The following is a 21,527-nucleotide window of genomic DNA, read 5'->3' as shown; positions in this document are numbered from 1 at the left end:
GGGGAGAATATAGCAATGATAAAAGGCGAATGCATTCAAGCGGTAGGTGGGAGCAGTGAGACACGAGGTAGCCAGAAGCTTTACTGACTTTGCTACAGACATAGTCGACATGTCTGCTAAACGATAAGTCTGAGTCAATGACCAAACCAAGATGCTTGTGTTGTTTTACCATTGTGAGGTCTGTGAGGGATCCGGGAAGAGTGAATGCATAGATTGGCTCTGAGTTCGGCTGGAATAATATCTCAGTCTTGGCGATATTAGGTCAGTCTCCAGGTAGTCATCCACTGATGGACTTAGTCTGTAATCCACTCCAGCGCTGAGCCACACACACCGAACTCTTTGGAAAGTTTACCAAGTAATGCACCCTGCCACACGGTGTCGAAAGCTTTCTCGAGGTCGACAAAGCACATGGCAACTTTCCGCCCCATATGACGATGGTCGGCAATGTTTTCGATCAGCTTGGTGAGCTGTAGAGCGATCGAGTCACCACGACGAAACCCAGATTGCGCGGGATTCAGAGCAGGAGAAATATGATTATAAAGTTGATTGAAGAAGAGCCATTCGCAAAGTTTTGAAATACAGGACAGGAGCGAAATTGGGCGATAGTTACTAGCTTGAGATTTGGTGCCTTTGCACTTGTAAATAGGCACAATTTTAGCCAGTTTCCAGTCAGTAGGGAACTTGCCTGTGGTAAAGGAGAGGTTAAATAGGCGGCTAAGTGGAAAATAAATCGCAGTAGCTTTGTTTTGCTTTAATTGATGCTTTTCTCCAATGTCATGCAGCAGTATTCATACAGCTTTTATTTCTTGTGTACTTGCATACTGGTATTAGTTTAGTCCCAAAACCTGCGATAAAATAATCAGCTGTAGCACCTACTCCACTTTTATGTTTATGTATCTATGTCATTCGGATCTTCCCAACTTCCCAAGTACATTATACTGTTGAGATACCGAATTCAAATAAATCAATATCAATTCCAAAACCAATACCAAAACCAAAACCAAAACCCGAAAACAACTGAGTACTATACTTTATCAGTCCCATAGTATTGACTCCCATTGATTTTCGCTATACCTAAGCAGTCAAATATTCCTGCATATTTCTCTCCTTTGGGCTATAGTGACTGCTTATATTGTGCAGTTGAACGGTGCCTAGTGCAGCATTGTCACTGGCCCTGCATGAGTAAGCGGTGGTGCAACGTTTGTGCAATCATTCAACCGGGATTCATGAGGTTATCGTTCTGGAATTTGAAACACGGACTATTTGTCGTGGTAGATCTAATATTGACTTCGTACTTGGTCAGTATAGGAAATAAAAACTTCGAAAAAGACCTCGGCTTCGCCTCGGTCTTTTACTCGGCTTTTTTTTCCTATAATCACCTCGTACTCAGTCAATATTAGATACGAATGATACATTTACAGATAATTGACGTACAGAGTTTCAATAGCCGCTGACATAACACACGGTACTGTAAAACCGGAAAGTCTAACGAGCACAAAGTTTAAAGTTTTTGTAATAGTGGCATGATAACTGCCAGAAAATTCACCAATGGCTACCTTGCCACCCAGAACATGCATCGATATATGCGCATCTTTACACACCGGGTTTTGGATAACGTTTCTTCAAATGGAGAATAAAAATCGGTCGTTAAAACGTTAGACTTTGTGACTCGTTAGGCTGTCCGGTTTTACATAACAAAAGTGCACTTTTACTGATAGACTAGTCAACAGTGTAGCTGAGAACTACGAAGTGGAAATCTACACAACAAGAGGAAGGTGAAATAAATAATGTGAAGTGTATTTTCTTTATTGTTAGAAGTCATTGTGTTCAAACAATTACTCTGCACTCTGCTAGAGGGAATCCACAAGGTGTACCCTGCAATCGCCACACAAAGTAGTCAATGGCTACCCCAGCCATGTATTACTTGGAATATGACTAAAATAAATGAAATCAATGTGTATGGAGTTTTTGATATTTTTATCCACTAGCAGGGCTGTATTTCCATGTAAGGGGACTCGATCTTCTGTTAGCTAAATATCCTACTGTTTTGCAGAGCTGAAAGTATATTTAGATCTCTCTTCTTGCAGATCAAACTGTCCAAACAGTTCCCTATTTGAACCCGGAGTAGGATCGTTAACCGGTTACTTGAAAAAAAAAGGTAGTACACTTGTAAAAGCGAGAATTAGAAAGTGTTTTCGAATGATTTGTACGAGACCAAATTTGGAGAGCACATGATGAATAAAGAACTCTTCAAAGCGATTGCGTGGAAGAATTGATTCACAAAACCTGAGTTATGATAGACGTGTGCAGCGATGTATTAAGTTCTGCTATTTGTACTGTGACGAGACGTAAGCTAGAAACAAAGGTGTTTGTAAGGTGAAAACAATTTGTCCTGTGGCAGGATTGTCGAAATATGGGATGTTGCTATAGGCAAAAGTGTGATTTGTATTAGATGGCAAACAAGGAGATGTACACAAGTCTAGTAAGATAAGCAATGATTGCTCATTTTTAGTATAAATGTGTTCTTGTGGTGTAAACGTTCAACAAGTAAACTATGAACCGAAATTGTGGCCTGACAGCTTTCACATCTGTATGTGTAAGCGCACGCTTATGGAGTGAATGTGTGAGCTGGATGTTTGAGCACAATATATGTGTGGAGCTTGTCTACCGTTTTCGTTGGGGCATGAGGACACGATATAGGGAGTTCCAGGGATGACCTTTTCTTGCTTATTCACGTTCTTGATCAAGTTAATGTATTGGTCTGTTGCAATACGATCCACGCGACTTGCTCCGCTATCAACGATCCAGTGTGTGAATGCGTTCATGAGAATGTAGAGTTTATAGCTGCGTGAACGACGCTCCACATGTCCTGCATCTGTAAGGCCCATCTCTAGTATGAATACGTTCATGAACTCGAAGATGTGACGACCGCATGAACGATGATTCACATGTTTCGCACTTTTAAGGCCTTTCACCTGTGTGAGTACGTTCATGTCGACGTTGATTTGAAGAACTTGTGAATGATACTTGACAAACTTTGCACGTGAATGGTTTCTCACCGGTATGAATACGTCGGTGTCTGAGTAAACTGCTTGATCGAGAAAAGTATTTGCTGCATACATCACACTTGAACGGTCGCTCACGGGTATGAACACGCTCGTGCTCACGTAGTCTGGATTCCCAACAAAACTCTTTCGGACAATACCGACACTTCAGTAACGTTTTAAACATAGAACGCGTCTCTCGATCTGGAACTGAAGTGGCAGCCGAAGACCCTACAGGATCCTGTCGGATATTACGGCCCCGTCCTACTTGCCTCCTGGTCTCATCCACTTCATTAGCCGTATCTATTTTTCGTGGTTCAGAAATTCCCACGCCATCAAATGGAATGCCGGCTAAAGATGCACTGGTTGGCGGTTTCAGCAGCAGTTGTCCAGGTGGTACTCGATGAGCATTGCCACAACACGTTGAAGATGAGTCTCTTCCCTCGCTAATCTTACTAGATATACCGGATGTTGCCTCTTTCTTCTCTTCTTCGTAGGCGTTATGATGAATAAACGTGTTTGTTGATGATGTCACATCACACGGGTTCACTGTTACAGCAGCAACCCTGGCAGTGGAGACATTCCATGCCGCCATATCAGCCACAACCTCTGCAGCAAGACTATGTTTATCTTGGTATTGGTACCTGCTACATGTATTACGTGCAACAGGTGGGTCTTCGTTGAGGTAGATGATCAACTCTCTGATTTTGTCTTCGCTCCACAGCATATCAACATCAGTGGATACAACATCGGTCCAAAGATCCTTCTGCTGATCGCTGATCTGCATACCGCTGTGAAAGGAAACAAACGTAAACAATAGTACTGCTGTTGTTCAATTTTAACGGACTCTACGCACGTAAATGGGGCAAAGCCATATGCTTATGAAATTGGAAAAACCATTCGATACGACTTTCTAGAACAAAATAATAAGTATTCCAACCTTGCACGTTTGGACAACAGTATGGCTACGGGTCATGATTAACATTCCACCCCTATTGTTTAGCCAGAAACTGCAATAATCAGACAGAACCTCAAATACCTGGGAGTGATCACTCGAATACTTGTCATGAGTGACAATCCTCCACATGCTTGGCCAAGAAGTGCAACAAATTCGCACATCATTGACATGGCAAAAGGACCCTCACCCACCTAATATCTACCATCAAAGCGAAGCTTAATAATATTAACACCTTTACTCCCAAAACCCTATCCATAGCAACATAATACATTCAAGATTTCAGAATACTGGTGAGTGTGGCCAATTAGAACAATTGACAGATCAGCAATTTAGTTCCGACTTACATCGCTTCCTGAGCAGGTCCTTTTTGGAATGAAGCTTCCGGAGAAATTATTAAAGGGAAACTTCCAACTGGGCGAACAGATGGCATTGGCGTTGCGGGAATGCATGGCGAGGTATATACTCCTCCTATACCACCCAAAGTCGGAATCTGTATTTGGATACAATGTGAAAGTGTGCGTTTTTCATGATCATATTTATTATCACATGTATACTTCACTGATGTCAATTTGAGTCACATCTTGGTTGTTCAATAAAAGCACCTACGTGTTTCATGGCCCATTGCTACAACGATGGATCCTGTTGATGGGCATACGAAAACTTGTTCGAATCGTTCTTCACTTTTCCCTATTGTACATTCTTTTCACATTGATATTGCAAAATATTTCCATCGATTATCACAGATTATCACAGGTTCAATAAAATAGCCCTATGTCTGTTCAGCTTGTTCTCTTCACAGTTTGTTCATTGACGCCCATAGTTAATTGATGTATAACCCCGGAGAATTCGCGAGGTGGGTGTGAGGATCAAACCCTCTTCCTATTATTTATAATACACACTCTAGGTGTTATGACTGCTGTGTGAAGAGTATCTCTCCCCCCCCCACCCCTCAACTGTATTGAGTTGCATTTGTTTGGAACCTCATTGTAAAGAATACATACTGCCTTCACATAGTGTCCACGTCCTTGTCCAGAATCACAAACTGTCCGAGTAGACGCGGGCCTTGAAATGTTCTTTGAGCAGTGTCCACGTCGATGTCCAAGGTCACTTAATGTCCGAGTAGAAGCCGGCCTTGAAATGTGCTTTGAGCAGTAGTCTTCTGGCGTCGTGTATTCGTCACCATCCGTCGAGAATTCGTCACCAGACAGTCTCTGTGTATGTCTTTCTCGGGGAACTCCGGCACTTGTTTGGACACGTGACTGGGTTTGCGGAGGGTTGAGGGTGGTAGTCTGCACTGTTTGTTCCATAGTAGCCGCGTCCCTCGCTTTCTGCTCGTTGATACTATACTCGTATGGTACGTCCTCGCCAAGGCAAATAGATATCGCTCGATCAATATTTTCTTGGCTCCAGCAATTATGCTCATCTTTGGCTACATTTCCTTGATCGCTGCGTTGGGAATCGCTGTTCTCCCGGTGATCCATAGCACTTTGCCCGTATAATTTAATCACGAGAGGAAACTTATTCGGATTGCCGAATATGAAGAGAACCACACTTCTAAAGAAACTGGCTGGCAGCCGAACACACAAACATGAAACTATAAACTCCAAAACTCAACTCAGGCCAGATTATCATAAGGAACACGGTTTATAATCCATAGACATATAACTATGTCATTCAGACTATAATGCGGAAACTTTGAACGTTTCACCATCAATTGGTATTTTCTTCAAAAAATGAGTTGCAGAAATCTTAACCTTGTTTAAATCATTATCTTACGTGACATAATTATTACGTTTCGTAGGGGTGACGAGTGTAGCACGCCATTGTTCAAAGTGTAAAATCTCACGAGAACCAAGTCTAATTATGGACCTTGATAAGCAGTTCCAGTTGTTGTACATACTGATATGAGCAGACAACGGAATGTTTTGAAGCAGACTACGAGAGTGCTAAAATATAAAGATAAGATTTTTATTTCCTAGATGAGGTGCTAGCCACACAAAATTCCCCAAGGAGAGATATTGTTCGCGAAGTAACGTGCTGATATTTTTGGGGTCTCGTGCTCGTACCTTTTGTGATCTGAGTTGCTGGAGTTCGCAGGAGGTAGCGAGGTGTGGATTGGCCTCAGGTCCTGTGAGGAGCGAGTGAAAGTCCAGCAAAAATTGTCTCTAAAAGGTCGATACTCTAATCAGTGGCAACGCAGGGCTGTTTGACCGCGCAGAGTGTGGCCTCAGCCCCACTATATTGTTTTGAGATCATCACTCTACCTGGACGCAGCAAAACAGACTTTTATCACAGCATGTGTTTATGTAATAGTGTGTGATATCAAACATGCATGGACCTGATCCATTCAGCTCTCCATTATCAATTCACGATAAGCCCTGCGCGTATTTTGTAGACTAAGATAGTATATCTTCGCAGCCCCCTTGGATTGCGCTTATAATAGTGACTGGACTTCTACCAAAGACTGCGCTTGTAATATAAATAGTACGGTATAGATCAGATGGATGTGAAGATGTTATGTATCATTGAAATCAACAATATTCCCTTGGTCTATGTTGCCCCTGCAACACAATAATCCACATCCGTGGCCGCAACATACAATCACAGTTGGCATCCTAAAATATGCACGAAACAAAAGACCAACTTACGAGATACTTGAGATAGCCGTCAATGTACTTCTTTACCCAACGGGTCCCTCTCTAGTGAGAGCACATGAAAAGCACGTCTATCCCCATATCGCGAAGTCTAGTGTATCATGCCGGATCATTGGTCACTCAGACAACATAACATCATCATCATAGCGTCGTTAAAATCCTGATGCTAATCAACCTGATTTTGCAGATTGTGATTCCGTTCGTGATTGTTTATCAACTCGATAACATGTGTGGATCTGCATGTAACGCGGTGGTCGGCGCAAGGCCAGTTCCAGGGACGCAAACATATCGATCACACACATGTTGTTGTTCTGCAATTGTGCAGAGCTACCTTGCTGCTCCTCTATGAATGGCCATCGTTTTCCTGGATATCGCCATGACTCTATGTGGAGGTGATGCGAATACTATTCAGGTGAGGTAATGTTGGCATGGCGGTCGTTTGTTCTTAGCACCATTGTGTACTCTGTACCAGCACTCGTTTTTGGACGCAAAAATATTATTACTTGTACGTATTTTGGGCCCATTTCGAGGTGGTCTAAAAGTCCCAAGGTGTTCGTCAGTTTTGCAACAAATCCTTTGTATGGTTGTTTTGGACATCAAAAGAACAAACTTGCATAATTCGAGCGAAAGAGAGGAGGTGGCCCAGCCCAGCACTCCCGGCGTTCACATACCTGCTCTCTTGAAAAGCGGGCTTTCGGAAGTGTTCTGGAATGATTTGTTAGATGCTAGAATTGGAAACTACATGAATACAGAATTCTACAAAAAAGTTTGCGTGAAAGAAATGATTCACAGAACATGATATGGGATAGATGTGTGCAGCGATGTAGTATGTACTGCTACGTGGACACTGACGAGACGTAAGCTAGAAACAAAGGTGTTTGTAAGGTAAAACAAACTGTCCTACTTGCAGCAAGACTCAGACTCGAATGAATGAGCCAGCTGCTCATTGCCGGCATTTACGCCAAATCTTCTTCACGCATCCTGGTGTTACCCTTCTGCAAGCTCACCTCCTGCTGCAGTGAAGAAGTACCATGACCGTCTGTTTGCTGCTTACAGCAATGTGCAGTTCTGCATAAAGGAGACCAATGAAGAGAACGAATAAAAAAACTACATAGAGTTCAGCATAAAGATGGTCAATTTGCAAGATTCGTACTTTCTCTTCATTGGTCTCCTCTATGCAGAACTGCACTTTGCTGTAAGTAGCACACAGACTGTCATGGTACTTCTTCACTGAAGCAGGAAGTGAGCTTGCTCTGCCCCTATGCTGCATATCCACAGTAGGAAAAACAGTAGCCAAACTAGGTGAGGCAACAGGTACCACTTCAAGTAGTAGCGCAAGCTAGAGATATCAGCTCCATGTAGTTGCAGTCCCACTGCGTGATCAGTAAATTAGACAACAGATAGTGTGTGAAGACTTCCATTGTACTAGTGTAGTTTATTCAACGCAAGGAGCTGCACAGGTTCTCCGTACAAACACTTCACTGCGTAGGCACTGGCAAGAGCAGCAGTTACTATTCAACTGTATGATTGTGTGTTAGCAGTTTACGTTTACTTTGCTGATGTACCTGCATTTTCCATCCTGCCACACTCTACTGCACTGTGTGTGCGAGTGTGTGCGCGTGTGTGAGTGTGTGTCTTGTCTTGGGCCATTGACAGTCCCTGGCGTCACAATAGCGTCTCTCTTGTCACTTTCACAATTCACCTGTCAGTATTGCAGACATCAGACAGCCAACTCAAACTCCTCTCCATGAGTTTATGTGTCAATCATTTCTAGTCATTAGCAGGCGATCTGCACTGAGCAACATCAGTAGAAATGCAGAGTGTGAGCCCGCCTCTCAGCCCCTTGAGTACAGCTCACTCCAAGGCTGACTAGCAGGAGTGCTGCATTGTGTAACATCAGTAGACATGCAGAGGTGTGAGTCCGCCTCTCTGCACCGGGAGTACACCTCGCTCTGACTAGCAAGAGATCAGCACTATAAGCAACATTAGCACGCAAGCACCACACCACCCGACGACAAAACCTGCATAGATTACTAATAGTACTCTTGTTTGGTGCTGTCAGCCATGGCCGCGGCGTGAGCCAAAAGCACTTTCTAGCACTTCTTGTCCCCTGGTCATCTGTCCAAACTGGCTGCTACCCATCATGAGCGAGCACGTGATTCCAGCTCCCACTGGCTAAGGTAAGGGTTGCTCAGCTGTGGAACACTCTGCATACAGTACTGACGGCCGTCGAAGAATGAATAGACGGGATTTTTATCAGGTGCGGAGAACTCTTATGTACGTGGTGATTCAACTGTATATACAGTTCCGCATCCAAAAAATCGAATGGCGAAAGCCACACGAACCCTGAACCTGCAGTCCTTCAACACCTGACAGAACTGTATCAAGTATGATCCGTGCCATTCGTCTGCTCTGCCGGTTGAAAAATCATATGAGATATCGCATACTAGTCCAGTATATAAGTGAAACGTCACTGTATATTGCAGTAGCATTTTTAGCAATCTAGTAGCAGCACACTGCATGTGCTTACCACGTCAGACCAGATTACTATGTGCTATAACAGATTAATGTGTGCTATAACAGTACCTGGTGGCATGTTTCCTGTCTGACACGTAGCTCGCCTAGTTGCAGTAGTAGTAGAATCTATTCTCGAAGCTATACAAAATTGTGTGTGGGTGTATGTGTGTGTTTGCATGGGTATGTGCATGGGTGTACGTGGGTGTCATTGAGAAAACACGTCGGGCTTTGCGTGAATTGAGCACCACATTGTCTTCTTTGAATAATTGTTGTGGTATCATTATCTTTATGAATCTAGCACGTCACGGTGGGTGCGATGTAGCACATCATAGCATCACAAATTGCATATAACTGTTCCTTTGCAAACTTGCACACTTTTGCATACCTGATGAGGGCACTTTTCAAAACTTCATGAATGGGTCTGCTCCCACACTGGAGCTCGCGCTATTCCGCCGACTTGACTTGACACTCGACTGACTCACGACTACCATCCAGAGAACACGAGAAGTCCATGGAACCTTCGACTCGGCAAACCTGCAAGCAAGCACTATTCCCTGTTCAATACACAGTGTTTCGGGGAATTTTCCCTCATCAGATGAGCTTGAGCCGGCTGAGGAATATTGTGCTTGAAGAGCACCAATTTATTATAACTACCGTATATTATAGTACTCCCCAGGCACCAACATCACCAAGTGTACAAACTGACAGAGACGCTCCATTTCCAGCGCGACAAACACCTCGTGAATACCAGGTAGCATCGTGCGTCAGTGTCGCTCAGTGTTGCAATAATTGATTCAGAATTCAGTTCGAGTTGGCAGAGGGAATGGGAAGATAGCGAGTCTGCTCTGAGACCTTTTTTTCTATGAATGAAGCTGCAGGAAGTCTCACCACTGCTACTATGCTAAAGACGGTACGCAATTAGCGTCTGGCTGTAGCCAGGGCCCACCAAGCTGTACTTCACATGCGAGTGTGTGTGTGTGTGTGGGAGGGGGGGGGGGGGGTTACGTAGGGCCGTATTAAAACTCATCGTGAGACGCGCAATTCCTGGTGCCCTACCCCGTTCAGTGTGTTTGGTGGGGCCTTTCACGTGACGCGTTCGGCTGAGATCCAGGGCCTCGTCACCACATGCTCTCATTCGTCGCGCAACACAAACCGGCGATGGAACCTCTCTGTTATACTTGAAGTACATGTGAGCGACATTGAAATATTGGTTTCAACGGCAGGAATATGACATAAGGCAACTTGATAGAATTTGTATGTTACCGAAGGATATCTACAGGGAATGCATGGAGAGCGGTAGTGTGGGCTCGACTCCCATAATTATGGGTGGAAAGTAAAAAAGAAGTAAAGAAAAAAGGTACGCCCATAGAATACTGTAAAACCGGAAAGTCTAACGAGTCACAACGTCTAACGTTTTAACGTCCAATTATTTTTCATTATTTTAAAAAAACCGTTATCGCTAGATTTCTGTGCAAAGATGCTCATACAGATGGGTGGCCAGGTAGCCATCGTTAACCTTTCTGCACGCTATCATGCCAAAATTACAAAAACGTTAAACTTTTTGGTCGTTACACTTTCCGGTTTTACAGTATAGAAACTCGGGCTTTGATCCAATAGTAAAAGAGAAATAGACCGATAAGTTACTAATCCGGTGCCGTTCGACATTCTTTGTTGCCGAGATACATAGCTCATGCACACCTTCGTGGCGCATCCATTGGAACTTTCCGCATCTGAGCCTTCCAAGTTGGAAGGTTGTTGGTTGGAGCTTTGTAGATGTAATGAGGTTGAAGACACCACTGCAGCTGTAGTTATGGTTTATAAATATGGTGGTAAAGACACACCTGGCATTATGGCGGGTGTGTCTTTGCCACCATATTTATCAATCTTTGCAGATGTGGTAGAACTAGGTGTAAGGTCGTCGATCAGGTCGTAGAATGTCTCAATATCCTGGTCAATTGTGTGCCTTGTCTCACTGTCTGACTGTATATTATCTGATTACCTTGGTGGACTGTTAGTCAGAACTAGTTCCCGTAGCTATGCAGAATACGTTACTTCAGTAACGTCTGGCGCTAGCCAGGGTCCACACAGCTTTAATTTGGTGTTTATTTTATTTTATTTTTTTGTGGTATCGGTATGCCTGGCGCTATCCCGTACCTGTCCCGTATCATCGTGAGTACAGTACCATCACGAGAATGAGTTTGTATGCAGGGAATGCATGCAGGCCGATAGTGCAGTGCATCGAGCATTCAAGAGTTGCGCAGTGTAGACACGATACTGGTCAAACGAGCTAAGACAGAGATCCTTGTCGTCAAGTCTGTCGAACCAGGCCTCAGGCAAACTGGCTGTTTACGAGTGTCCAGATAGCGAGCAGGGAAGTAAGCGTGCACCGGTATGCTGTGAAGTATGGCTGCCCTTTCCAGGCCTCAGTCAAACTGTTATCAAATTGGCTGTTTACTACTGCCGAGATAGCGCGCCGCGTGTCAAGCGTCGCGTCCTGAGAGAAATCTGCATGCACCGGTAAGCTGTGAAGTATCGCTGCCCTTTCATGTCCAGGGTTCTACCGCATCTGATCTGTCTCGATAAGCGGTATGGCTTGGAATGTGACAATACCACAACGCCCGAAAACGATGCCTAAACGGAACGAAATGGAAACGCACTTCAAAATGTTTTGAACCGTTTTCGTTCTCGCGTAAACGGTGAAAAAGGTGAAAACGATTGGAAACAGAGCGCGGACATGGAAACCATTCCGCGCAGGACTATATTTCGTGGGAAATACCCAACCCTTGCGACCATCAGCACTTGCCCACTCCAGCTAACGTGTTACTTCCCGCCCTTGCGCCAAGCCAGCACGTGATAACTCCACTCTCCGGGCCGCTGATCGCCCGTTTTTCGTTTTCGTGCAAACGGTTCAAAATAATTTGCCATTCTCGTATAAACGGTTTGAAAACGATTCGAGGACAGCCGGTTTAAGTGAGAGAAAAAACCAATCCGGAATAAATTCTGCAAATACTTTGGCCTAACTCATATTCAAACTGATTGAAACGTTTTTGCAATACAATGATATAGCCAATCAAAGGAAAAAACATCTCCATCAGTTCTAATAAAATTCACGATGAGGTAGGCAAAAAAACATAGCGTAGGACTCTTAGCTTCCAAACTCTCTCGTAAATTTAATGTCTTTTTCTGTTTACATAGAATATAGAGTAATATGTCTTTAGCAGTGAGCATTGGTTAATAATTGCCTGGTCCATATTTCCCTCAGACCTGTGAAGAGTGCATTTTTACAAAGATAAAAGTAGTAAGAAGCCTTAAGGCAAATCACGTTGAAAAAAACATTAAAACAACTCTTATCCAGTTTCATGAAAAAAAATGATTAGCAAATATGAATATTTTAAGCAGAGGAACCTACTTTACTTGCTTAGATCAATAATTCACAGCAGCATTATGGCGGTCAGCTGACCCATGTGAGCCCATGTGAGCCATGCATCACTAACCATAAGCCTCTGTCTGTCACACTGCAGCAGCCAGCAGGCACTTATGCAGCACATTCACGCTCTTCTCCTTGGCTGTACGTGATCAGGTAGAATGGATACGCCTGACAGTTGTTGTAGACCATGTAGACACGTGTTCCCTTGGTAACGCCGTTCACTGTGTCGTAGCGTATGTCACCTGATTAGAAAGAGAACAGCGCAAAGAGAAGTTATGTATGGATGATGTAGGAAACTGAGATGGCAGGCGTGCACGTGTGTGTGTGTGTGTGTCTGTGTGTGTTTGTGTGTGTGATTACGTATGTGCGTGTGTGTGTGTGTGTGCGCGTGTGAGCTTGAATGTGTGTATTTGAGTGTGATAAATTCAGAGGTCAGATAGAGATAGTAAAAGAGAAAAGGGAAATTAACAGTAGCAGCGACTGAGAACAAAAGACATACATATGGACAAAGGACAACATACATGGATAATGATATTGATAGATAACTTAGAAAGAGATCTGAACTGGAAAGACGTTTTGGTATGAGTAGTAAACTGATAAACGAAGTGCTTACCAAAGGAAGCTGAGTACTCTGCTGGTTTGAGAGGGGGTACACGGAGAGTCCTGTCTTTTTTCAACTGAACACTGTCGCCGATAAGGACCTGGGCGGGCAGAGACAAAAAGGGGGAAAATATAACAAAACATACCTGAAGGATGGCTAATTGTAGCTGGTAAAATGTTAAGCGTTTTCTGAATCAGAACCAGTTTGTGATGAAAGATTTTAGGTTTAAAAATGCTGACTTATACTTAACTCTACTTCACTACTTGCAAAATTTCGATTGCCGCGGCAAAACAGTGGCGAAACCACTCCTTTCATTAAAATCGCTACAATATCGCCAGCGCTGAAATGTTGTATTTCTCGCAGCGGCCAACTACCCTTCACTTCGTGTGTTGACGCTATTGCTGTCTATGTGTATGTGTATGCCGGTATATGTGGAGCGAAAATAGCCGTTTACAGTAATTAATTAAGACTGGTTACTGTGCTACACATCGAAGATAGAGAGAAGAGACAATCGGTGAATGATGGCAAGAGCTTCACAAACTTGAGAAACTGAACTGCTGGTGTGTGCACGTGATTTCTCTCCACTCAAGGGCGGTGCAGTCGCTCTGCCTCAATTAAAACAGATCGTTGTTGTGCTCCTCCTAGCTAGACAAAACCTACTACAGACAGTGAAGCTAATTTGTTGATCATCATGTGATTACACCTAGGGCTTCTTGATGCCATAGATATATGTCTACTGTACGGAGATGTTGAACCAGCTTGCCATGCGGACAGATCAAAAGGAACGCAATGTACAACACATACCCAAACGCATATGCACATGAAGGCATACGCACATACAAACACACATACGCAGACACACAATAACACACGCATATAAACGCACAATCAAATCCCTTACCTGAGCAAGAAATACTTGCTTCTTGCCATCAGGCAGATTATGGGCGAAGGCGTTAGAATAATTGGCCTCAGTAGCAAAATAGTTCGCTTCTCCCCAAATTCCCTTGGCCGAGAATCGCATGTCAAATCCGACTTCACTCTTGAATATCTGCAGTACAAAAAGAGTGAATGATAATTAGTCTGTAGAAATCTGGACATTGAGTGATTGGTAATGAATGGAGAAGTAAATGGAACTCGGGCAGGCAAAGTATTACAGGCATATTCCAGCCTAGTCTCAGGCGAACCGTGAAAACCACTCGGTAAGAGTATTCAGTTTTAAGCTCAGATATTATTTTCTGATAATTTGGTTTCGATGTAAAATGGTTTCAGATCTGTTCTGGAACCTTTTTCCCAAATGAAGCTGGAAGAAGCCTCACTCCTGCCACTAATTTTGTTTCAAGCTGTAAAAGAAAAAGAAAAGCTGGGCCATCTCTCCGATTTCGCTCAAAGTTTTTAAGTAAGTCTCCTTTGTGGTCTTCAACAACCATGGAAAAGGACTCGTTGCATAACTGACGGACACCTTGAAACTGGAGACCACCTCGAAATGGGCCCAAAATACGACTGAATATTGGGTCCAAAACGAGCGCTCGTACAGCGTACACGATTGAGCTGAGAACAAACAACCACCATGCCAACATTACCTCACCTGAGTAGTCTTCACATCACCACCACATAGAGCCATGGCTACATCCAGGAAACCAATGACTATCATCTCCAAATATCACTAAATTGCATCGCTAAAATAGCCCAATTTCAAGGGCCATAGCGGGAACAATTTACGACGTCTATTATTGTGAACCATGCACTGCAGGACTCGAATCTCCACCACCACCCAGAACATGTATCGTGAAAGGTGTTCAACGTTTTCTGGGAATAAACAAATTTGAATATTTTCACTTCGCCACATTGCAACACTGCCAATTTCGTACCCCACGACTGAAAGCGCCTCCTCAAGCTCCAACACCAGGCACCGCTCCAGACGCGAGCACGCCAAACACTGCAGCGTGGTTACCTCTGCCGAGTCTGACAAGAAATTTGAACTGACAACCCTTGTCACTCCAAACAGCAACCATTTCCTTCCCTGAACGACTCGAATTTCACTAGCAGCAAAGCTCTGCAGAAGTGCAAAAATTATTGAAAAATCTCGATTTTTGCAATCGAAGCACGATATTTTTTGCGTCTTGAAACTGGCCGTGCGCCAACCACCACGTGACATTGCAGATGGACGGATTTGATCGAGTTGATCGACAATCAAGATTAGAATCAAAACCATGCGTGTAGGTGTGTGTGTGCGTGTTCGTGTGTGTGTGTGAATGTGTGTGTATGTGTGCGTGTAAGCTTGCATGTGTGTAGTTGTGTGCACGAGAGTCAGAGATCAGATAGAGACAGTAACATAGAAAGGGAAAGACCTACTTGCAAATTTGAGCGAAATCGGAGAGATTCCCCAACATAGCGTTTCTGGTTTTCTCAGACATGCTCTCTTAAGTTACTTTCCTTCATTTAGATCATTTAGTTGATTGTTCATCACGATTCCTAGAAAATCCAGTAACTTTCATTGAGGCAGCTAAAGTTGAGCTTTAAAGGTGAAGTGAATGACAGTGAAAAATTGTTAGTGTTGCTTGGCTTTCAGGTGATGCATCTCAGCTCACCAGCCAAAGGCTGCTATAAACTGTAAGAAGCACTTACGCTGAAAGAGCAGTGCAAATTCCCCTACAAACTTTTCGGTCCGCATACTACACTAGGGTAAAATGCACATGTAAAGATAAACCATAGTCAATTTTGATCTTAGGAACAAACAGTGTTAGAGGCCTCCCGTTTCACAAAGCTCCACAGTGCCGGAGATGCTTATATCCTCACCCAGGTCGTCTTTTCCTCCCTATCCAGAGTTACTTATCAAATCCGAGATTGGTCTCCTGAAATCTTCACTCAAGTTGAGAAGTGAACTCACAACCTCAAGTTTGGAAGGCCTGTGGTCTAGCTACTTTGCCACCCACGCACCTACATACTACACTAATAGGATATCCAGTAACTTGATATCGGATATACAGTGCCTCACCTACACAAGTTCACAATGTTACTGAAAGCGATGCTCCGTTTGACAAAAATGTCCCGTCATTGTGAACTTGTGATGTAGGCTACTCTTCACGAGTTAAGCAATTTCCGATCATACCAACAACTTTGCTTTGCAGTACCTTGGCTATACACGTAGTTATACTTCCGTCCTTTCTCGAAGGTACAGTGCGCTGAAAATTCATTGTTTAAGTTTCAGTTGCTGGAAGTGAACACAAAATCAAGGCAGCTGCGGTGTACGAGGTCCAGTTTACTGTGACGTATGTAGAGAATCAGTTGCTTAAAATAATGCTTAGGCAAACCATGTTAAATACCCCCTACCTTTTCTGGAGCTGTGGTTCGTGTGCCGTGAAACAGAGGCTTGTCTTCTACAGCCTTTCCGTTCTTCTGTCTCAGCATCTCCCTTGTTTGGCAATATCGCGTCCACAGGAACTTGTTCTGAATACGCTCCACATGATGAATGCGAGCTGATGGTAGGGATTGGTGCAGAAGTGTTTGGACTAGATGATATTCATCTCCACTTGAATTCACCTGTATTAAGGCAAGAATAAATTATTTGTGTGCTGAAAAATTAATTTAGAGGAAAAACATATCCGAATATAATATTGCGCATTGGTTACTAACATGAAACTCGTTACTAGTAATCCCTTTGCGTGCCATGCATGTAGTGTATGAGCAAAGGGCACTCATCATCAGTTTGGCACCAATACTGGTAATAGCATGATGATGACCCTACACGTACAGTATGGGCAAAAGAAATCCTACCAACGAGTCAAAAGCAACACTGTCTTTCTACTTCAATTACATCATGCATGTTCCGAAAATCTCTAATCTTAATAGAGTGGTTTCATATCCTATCGCATGACCATACTAGGCAGCCATATTGGTTCCAATCCCACTCACACCTTGCGTCAACAGGTCACATGATGTCGGCCATGTTAGTTCAACTGTTCACTTGACGATATCACTTTCCGTGCAAATTGAGGCATGTGATAAAAATACGTGAAACCACTCTATATTTCCGTTTAACCCGTCACCCTGAGCACGTCAGATTCCCTACTCACCTCTTTCAGTTCCAGCTGTGTATCCTGTGGTTCCCACTCTGCAGGCACTGCATAGTCACTGGAAAGCACGGCTTTCTTCCCTGAAGCCGCTGCAGCCGCCTTGTACAACTATTGCACAACGATACAAACAAAAGGAATTACAGGTCACCCAAGGAAATATTGCATTTCCCAGATCATAAGCGGTACTAGAGTATAAGCCACCCTGTCACGAAATACAGACATCTATCCCATTTACCACCTTTGCTGTCACCAGTGTGGCATAAACCGTACCGCGAAAAACCTATGTTTACTGTGCGGGGTTTAGAGAGGAAAAACGAGACTACTGGTATATCGTCTGAAACAATTTTCGCAGAAATATACCCATATTCGTCTGTTATTTAAATTCTGCGATGACATAGCCTTCACGTTTGTCTTTGAGGTCAGCATGCTGTCCTAATTTCAGGACACGGATTGCATTTTCACTTAACACATTATAAAGTTGGAACTACTAAATTGTATGCGTCTACACAAGAACGGACCACCAACCTATTAGGACAAGTCTATTAGTTATCTCCATCATTCCGTGTAGTATTTTGAGAGGAAGGGAACGAAAAATGTTTAAGTACTTGAGACTTGTCCTAACTGGCTGGTGGTGCGTTCTTCCTTAAATGCCTTCGCAGACAATACATTTAAGTTATATTTTCTACCTCCTACCTAGTTTCAAGTTAGCACTATTTTGGATTTATATCCGTGCAGGGAAAGGATCATACAGTGTTTTCGTAACAGGTGTAGTTGAAAAAAGACTCTGAACTCACTATTCGTATTTCACGCTCCTTCACCTTAGCAATGAGAGTCCATAAAGTGTAGAAGAACGCAATGCTCCAGTGGTTCTCTAGTCTCTAGTCTTCGTTCTTGTCTACTCTCTTGTCTCAATACTTCTTCCATATACTTGTTCAATACTACAAAACCTTATGCTCTGCAAGTGGGAGGGGACTACGTTTAGCCGGTATGAACCTACTTTCAAAGAATCGACAGTTCGTAGCATTTCAAACACCATTGTTAGAAGTTCATCCTGCATCATATGGAATGGGATTGTGCGTTGCTGTGTCTCCGCGCAAAGCTGTTCAAGGCCTTCTCGCACCTGAACAACGTCATCGAACTGCCCAGTCAGCGAGAGAGATGGACCGTTGGACTTATCCCCCCGCCCTTGTGTCGCCGCTGATGGCTGCAATATCTGGACACGCACGTTGTGACGCATGGCCATGGCATTGATTCTGGTCATCTCGTTGCACGTTATGAGGTAGCCAAGAAACTTGGACGGGAAATTAAACGTGACGTGACATGGAACATCGGCCTTGGGAAGTGCCTAGAAAGAAAACAAAAAAACATACTTTACGAAGCAGCGCATCATGCCATTGCAAAAACTGTACAGTCACCTACGTGTACTCGTGTGTGTGTGTGTCCATGTATGCGTGTAAGTGTGCCTGCATTCAAGCGTGTGTATATGTGCCAGTGAGGCCATGCACTCTATATTATTTCTTGTTCTTTCTAATCTGCATGTGCCCCTACCGGTAAAGGACCTGAGTATTGACCCTGCTGCCTTGCAGGCGGTGACGTCACTGTGTTTGACCGGCCTCTGTGACGCATGGAGCGAGGCATAGTGCAATGTACAGTTTCGGAATCGTCGACTGCACTTTTAGACGAAATCTGCGAGCCTGGCTTAACGTAGCATGCCTGTGGCCTGTCATGGCGACGAGAGTCTTGCACACCGGATGAACTGCGTTCTGCTGCAAGCAAAGGAATATCACCAAAAAACATGCAGACACAAATTCACACAAAACCACACATAAACGTACATACACACATACACACACACATACACAAGCACATATCAGGTTCGGCCTCATTTCCTCTGCTGCGCTGATGAGTTCAAAAAGAACGAAACAGCATGCTGTCCGCAGATTGAGTATTTCGCTCCTGCTCTTGTAGCAGTTGAGCACTCTTGCGTGGGGTAGTGCCTTTGCTGTTTGCGTTATGCAGAGCTCACTGACTTGTCAGTTTGAGCACTCTGGCAAGGTACGTTCGGGCCTGATTGGAAATTTTTATTTCCATTGCTATCAGGTTCAGCCCCATTTCCTCTGTGCTGCGCTGATGAGTTCAAAAAGAACGAAACAGCATGCTGTCCGCAGATTGAGTATTTCGCTCCTGCTCTTGTAGCAGTTGAGCACTCTTGCGTGGGGAAGTGCCTTTGCTGTTTGCGTTAGGCAGAGCTCACTGACTTGTCAGTTTAAGCACTCTGGCAAGGTACGTTCGGGCCTGATTGGAAATTTTTATTTCCATTGCTATCAGGTTCAGCCTCATTTCCTCTGTGCTGCGCTGATGAGTTCAAAAAGAACGAAACAGCATGCTGTCCGCAGATTGAGAACACAAGCACATATTATACACCCATACACATGCACATACACACACATATTCACACACACACATACCCACACACAAACGCATTGAAACACAACTCCCTGAAGGATCTGGGCATGAATATTCGGAACAACGGAGGATTTTGAGAAGAGTTTGTCGATGCATAGTCAGGACATACATTCGTCACAACCGTGGGTTGCCGAAGGGCTGGTGTTGGGTCAGTCTCCTTTCCTCGAGTATTCCTATATCTATGTACTACATTCCATGCACAGTTGATTCACTGTGTCTACTTTGTTATGCTGGGCTTGGTGAATTTATATCCTGGCTGCTTTTCGGCACTTCATTCTACGGGTCCCGTCAGTACTGTCGTCAGTATAATTATATATACAAGTACCGGTATGATGTCAATATATGGTCAGTCAGTCAATATTATTATGGTCAGTCAGTCAGTCAATATGTATCTAATATTGACTGAGTACGAGGTCAATATAGGAAATAAAAGCCGAGTAAAAGACCGAGGCGAAGCAGAGGTCTTTTACGAGGTCTTTTATTTCCTATACTGACCAAGTACGAAGTCAATATTAGATTTATCACGACGAACAGTCCGTATTTCAAATTCCAGAACGATAACCTCATGAATCCCGGTTTTATGATTGCACAATCGTTGCACCACCACCTACTCATGCAGTGAAAATGCTGCACTAGGCACCGTTCAACTGCGCAACCCCTAAGCAGTCAAATATAAGCAGTCAATATAGCCCTAAGGATGAAATATGCAGGAATATTTGACTGCTTAGGTATGGCAAAAATATATGCGAGTCAATACTAAGGGAGTGATAAATATTATTATGGTCAGTCAGTAAGTCAATATCATGGTCAGTACCTGGTCAGCACATGTTCACCTGGTCCGTGTATAGTCAGTTTATAGTCAGCACCTGGTCAGTGCAGAGTCAGCACCTGGTCAGTACCTGGTCAGTGTATAGTCAGTGCATAGTCTAGACCGGTACATAATCAGTAATATCAGTTCCGTCAGGTTCCGAAAAACTGGGGGGGGGGTGTGGGGGGGGGGAGGGGTTAGCTTGCCAATCGAGGCCATTACTATTTTCATGAACTGCAGTCCATGCACGGTTTAGTCGAAGTATATTATACATTGATATGCTGTGCTTGATAACATCTTACCCTGGCCCTTCTTCTGCGCTACGTTCTTCTGCGCTACGTTCTTCTGCGCTTCTTAACCTGGCCCTTCTTCGGCGCTACGTTCTTCAGCGCCCGAGAGTACTGTAGTTAGTGCATATTCGGGACATTCTCTGCTATTTGCACTTATATTCACAAGGTGCTGGAAACTGCCAAGCAAAACATATACCAACTCTATGCTGTTGACATTGCCTTCTTCATCATCGGACTGGACGTTTCTGCTATGTTAGAGGACCTCCAGGACAATCGTGCTGCCCTGGAGCCCCTTTTAAATCAGAAGAGACTCATCATGAAACCCGACTAAACCCAGTTTCTCATTCTGCAGCGGTGGCGCAGTCTGCCAGGAGTGCAGGTACCAAGGCGCTTGACCTGTAAAGTACAGGCTCTTACCACTACTAGCACTGTCAAATACCTTGGCTTGGTGATAGATGACAACCCGACCTTCTAGCCACAGGTTCAGAAAATGTGGAACTCAGTGTTTGCTAAATTTGCTGCTTTCCAATACGCCGTAGAAAGGTAACCAATGAATCGATTCAAAGATAACATTCCACTTGTCTATTATTCAGTCATCTTTAGACTCTGACAGTGATGCTTACCTACATTGTGAATGCTCAACTCTGCACAAAAGGGTTGTGACTGTTAGTCACATAGCAATGAAGAGC

The 21,527-nt window shown here is 43.8% G+C and overlaps 2 protein-coding genes across 4 annotated transcripts in view; both read right to left on the bottom strand.

The window, feature by feature from the left end:
* Positions 1-1,886: 1,886 nt before the first annotated feature.
* Positions 1,887-5,698, bottom strand: LOC135820882 (uncharacterized). The gene is made up of 3 exons (XM_065333931.1): positions 5,004-5,698; positions 4,347-4,492; positions 1,887-3,835 (listed from the first exon to the last, which is right to left on the bottom strand). Exons 1-3 carry the CDS (start codon positions 5,481-5,483, stop codon positions 2,962-2,964), a joined length of 1,500 nt encoding a protein of 499 aa, XP_065190003.1. The 5' UTR covers positions 5,484-5,698; the 3' UTR covers positions 1,887-2,961.
* A 6,388-nt stretch (positions 5,699-12,086) lies between these two features.
* LOC135820880 (uncharacterized) overlaps positions 12,087-21,527 on the bottom strand; it is a 16,685-nt gene continuing 7,244 nt past the window's right edge. Inside the window, exons 6-12 of one of the 3 annotated variants that reach the window (XM_065333928.1) lie at positions 18,823-19,040; positions 18,395-18,619; positions 17,275-17,382; positions 16,532-16,741; positions 14,103-14,249; positions 13,214-13,301; positions 12,087-12,842 (exon numbers count right to left, since the gene is read on the bottom strand). In XM_065333928.1, the coding sequence (XP_065190000.1) occupies positions 12,709-12,842; positions 13,214-13,301; positions 14,103-14,249; positions 16,532-16,741; positions 17,275-17,382; positions 18,395-18,619; positions 18,823-19,040 (1,130 nt within the window). In that variant the 3' untranslated portion in view covers positions 12,087-12,708. Of the gene's footprint in view, positions 12,843-13,213; positions 13,302-14,102; positions 14,250-16,531; positions 16,742-17,274; positions 17,383-18,271; positions 18,620-18,822; positions 19,041-21,527 lie in introns of all 3 variants that reach the window. The other 2 variants (XM_065333927.1, XM_065333926.1) reach the window with 2 other exon arrangements.

This window comes from Sycon ciliatum, chromosome 7, assembly GCF_964019385.1.
Source record: "Sycon ciliatum chromosome 7, ocSycCili1.1, whole genome shotgun sequence".
NCBI classification, from domain to species: domain Eukaryota; kingdom Metazoa; phylum Porifera; class Calcarea; order Leucosolenida; family Sycettidae; genus Sycon; species Sycon ciliatum.
The sequence above is the reverse complement of the archived record's forward strand: the minus strand, read 5'-3'. Positions and strand labels throughout refer to the sequence as shown.

Excerpts from the sequence above, each read along its gene's own strand:
- LOC135820882 (XM_065333931.1), bottom strand. The coding sequence starts at position 5,483 with ATGGATCACCGGGAGAACAGCGATTCCCAACGCAGCGATCAAGGAAAT. Across the intron at positions 4,493-5,003 it reads GTGGACACTATGTGAAGGCA|ATTCCGACTTTGGGTGGTAT; the intron begins GTATGTATTCTT and ends ATCCAAATACAG. Across the intron at positions 3,836-4,346 it reads GGACCTGCTCAGGAAGCGAT|CGGTATGCAGATCAGCGATC; the intron begins GTAAGTCGGAAC and ends TTCCTTTCACAG.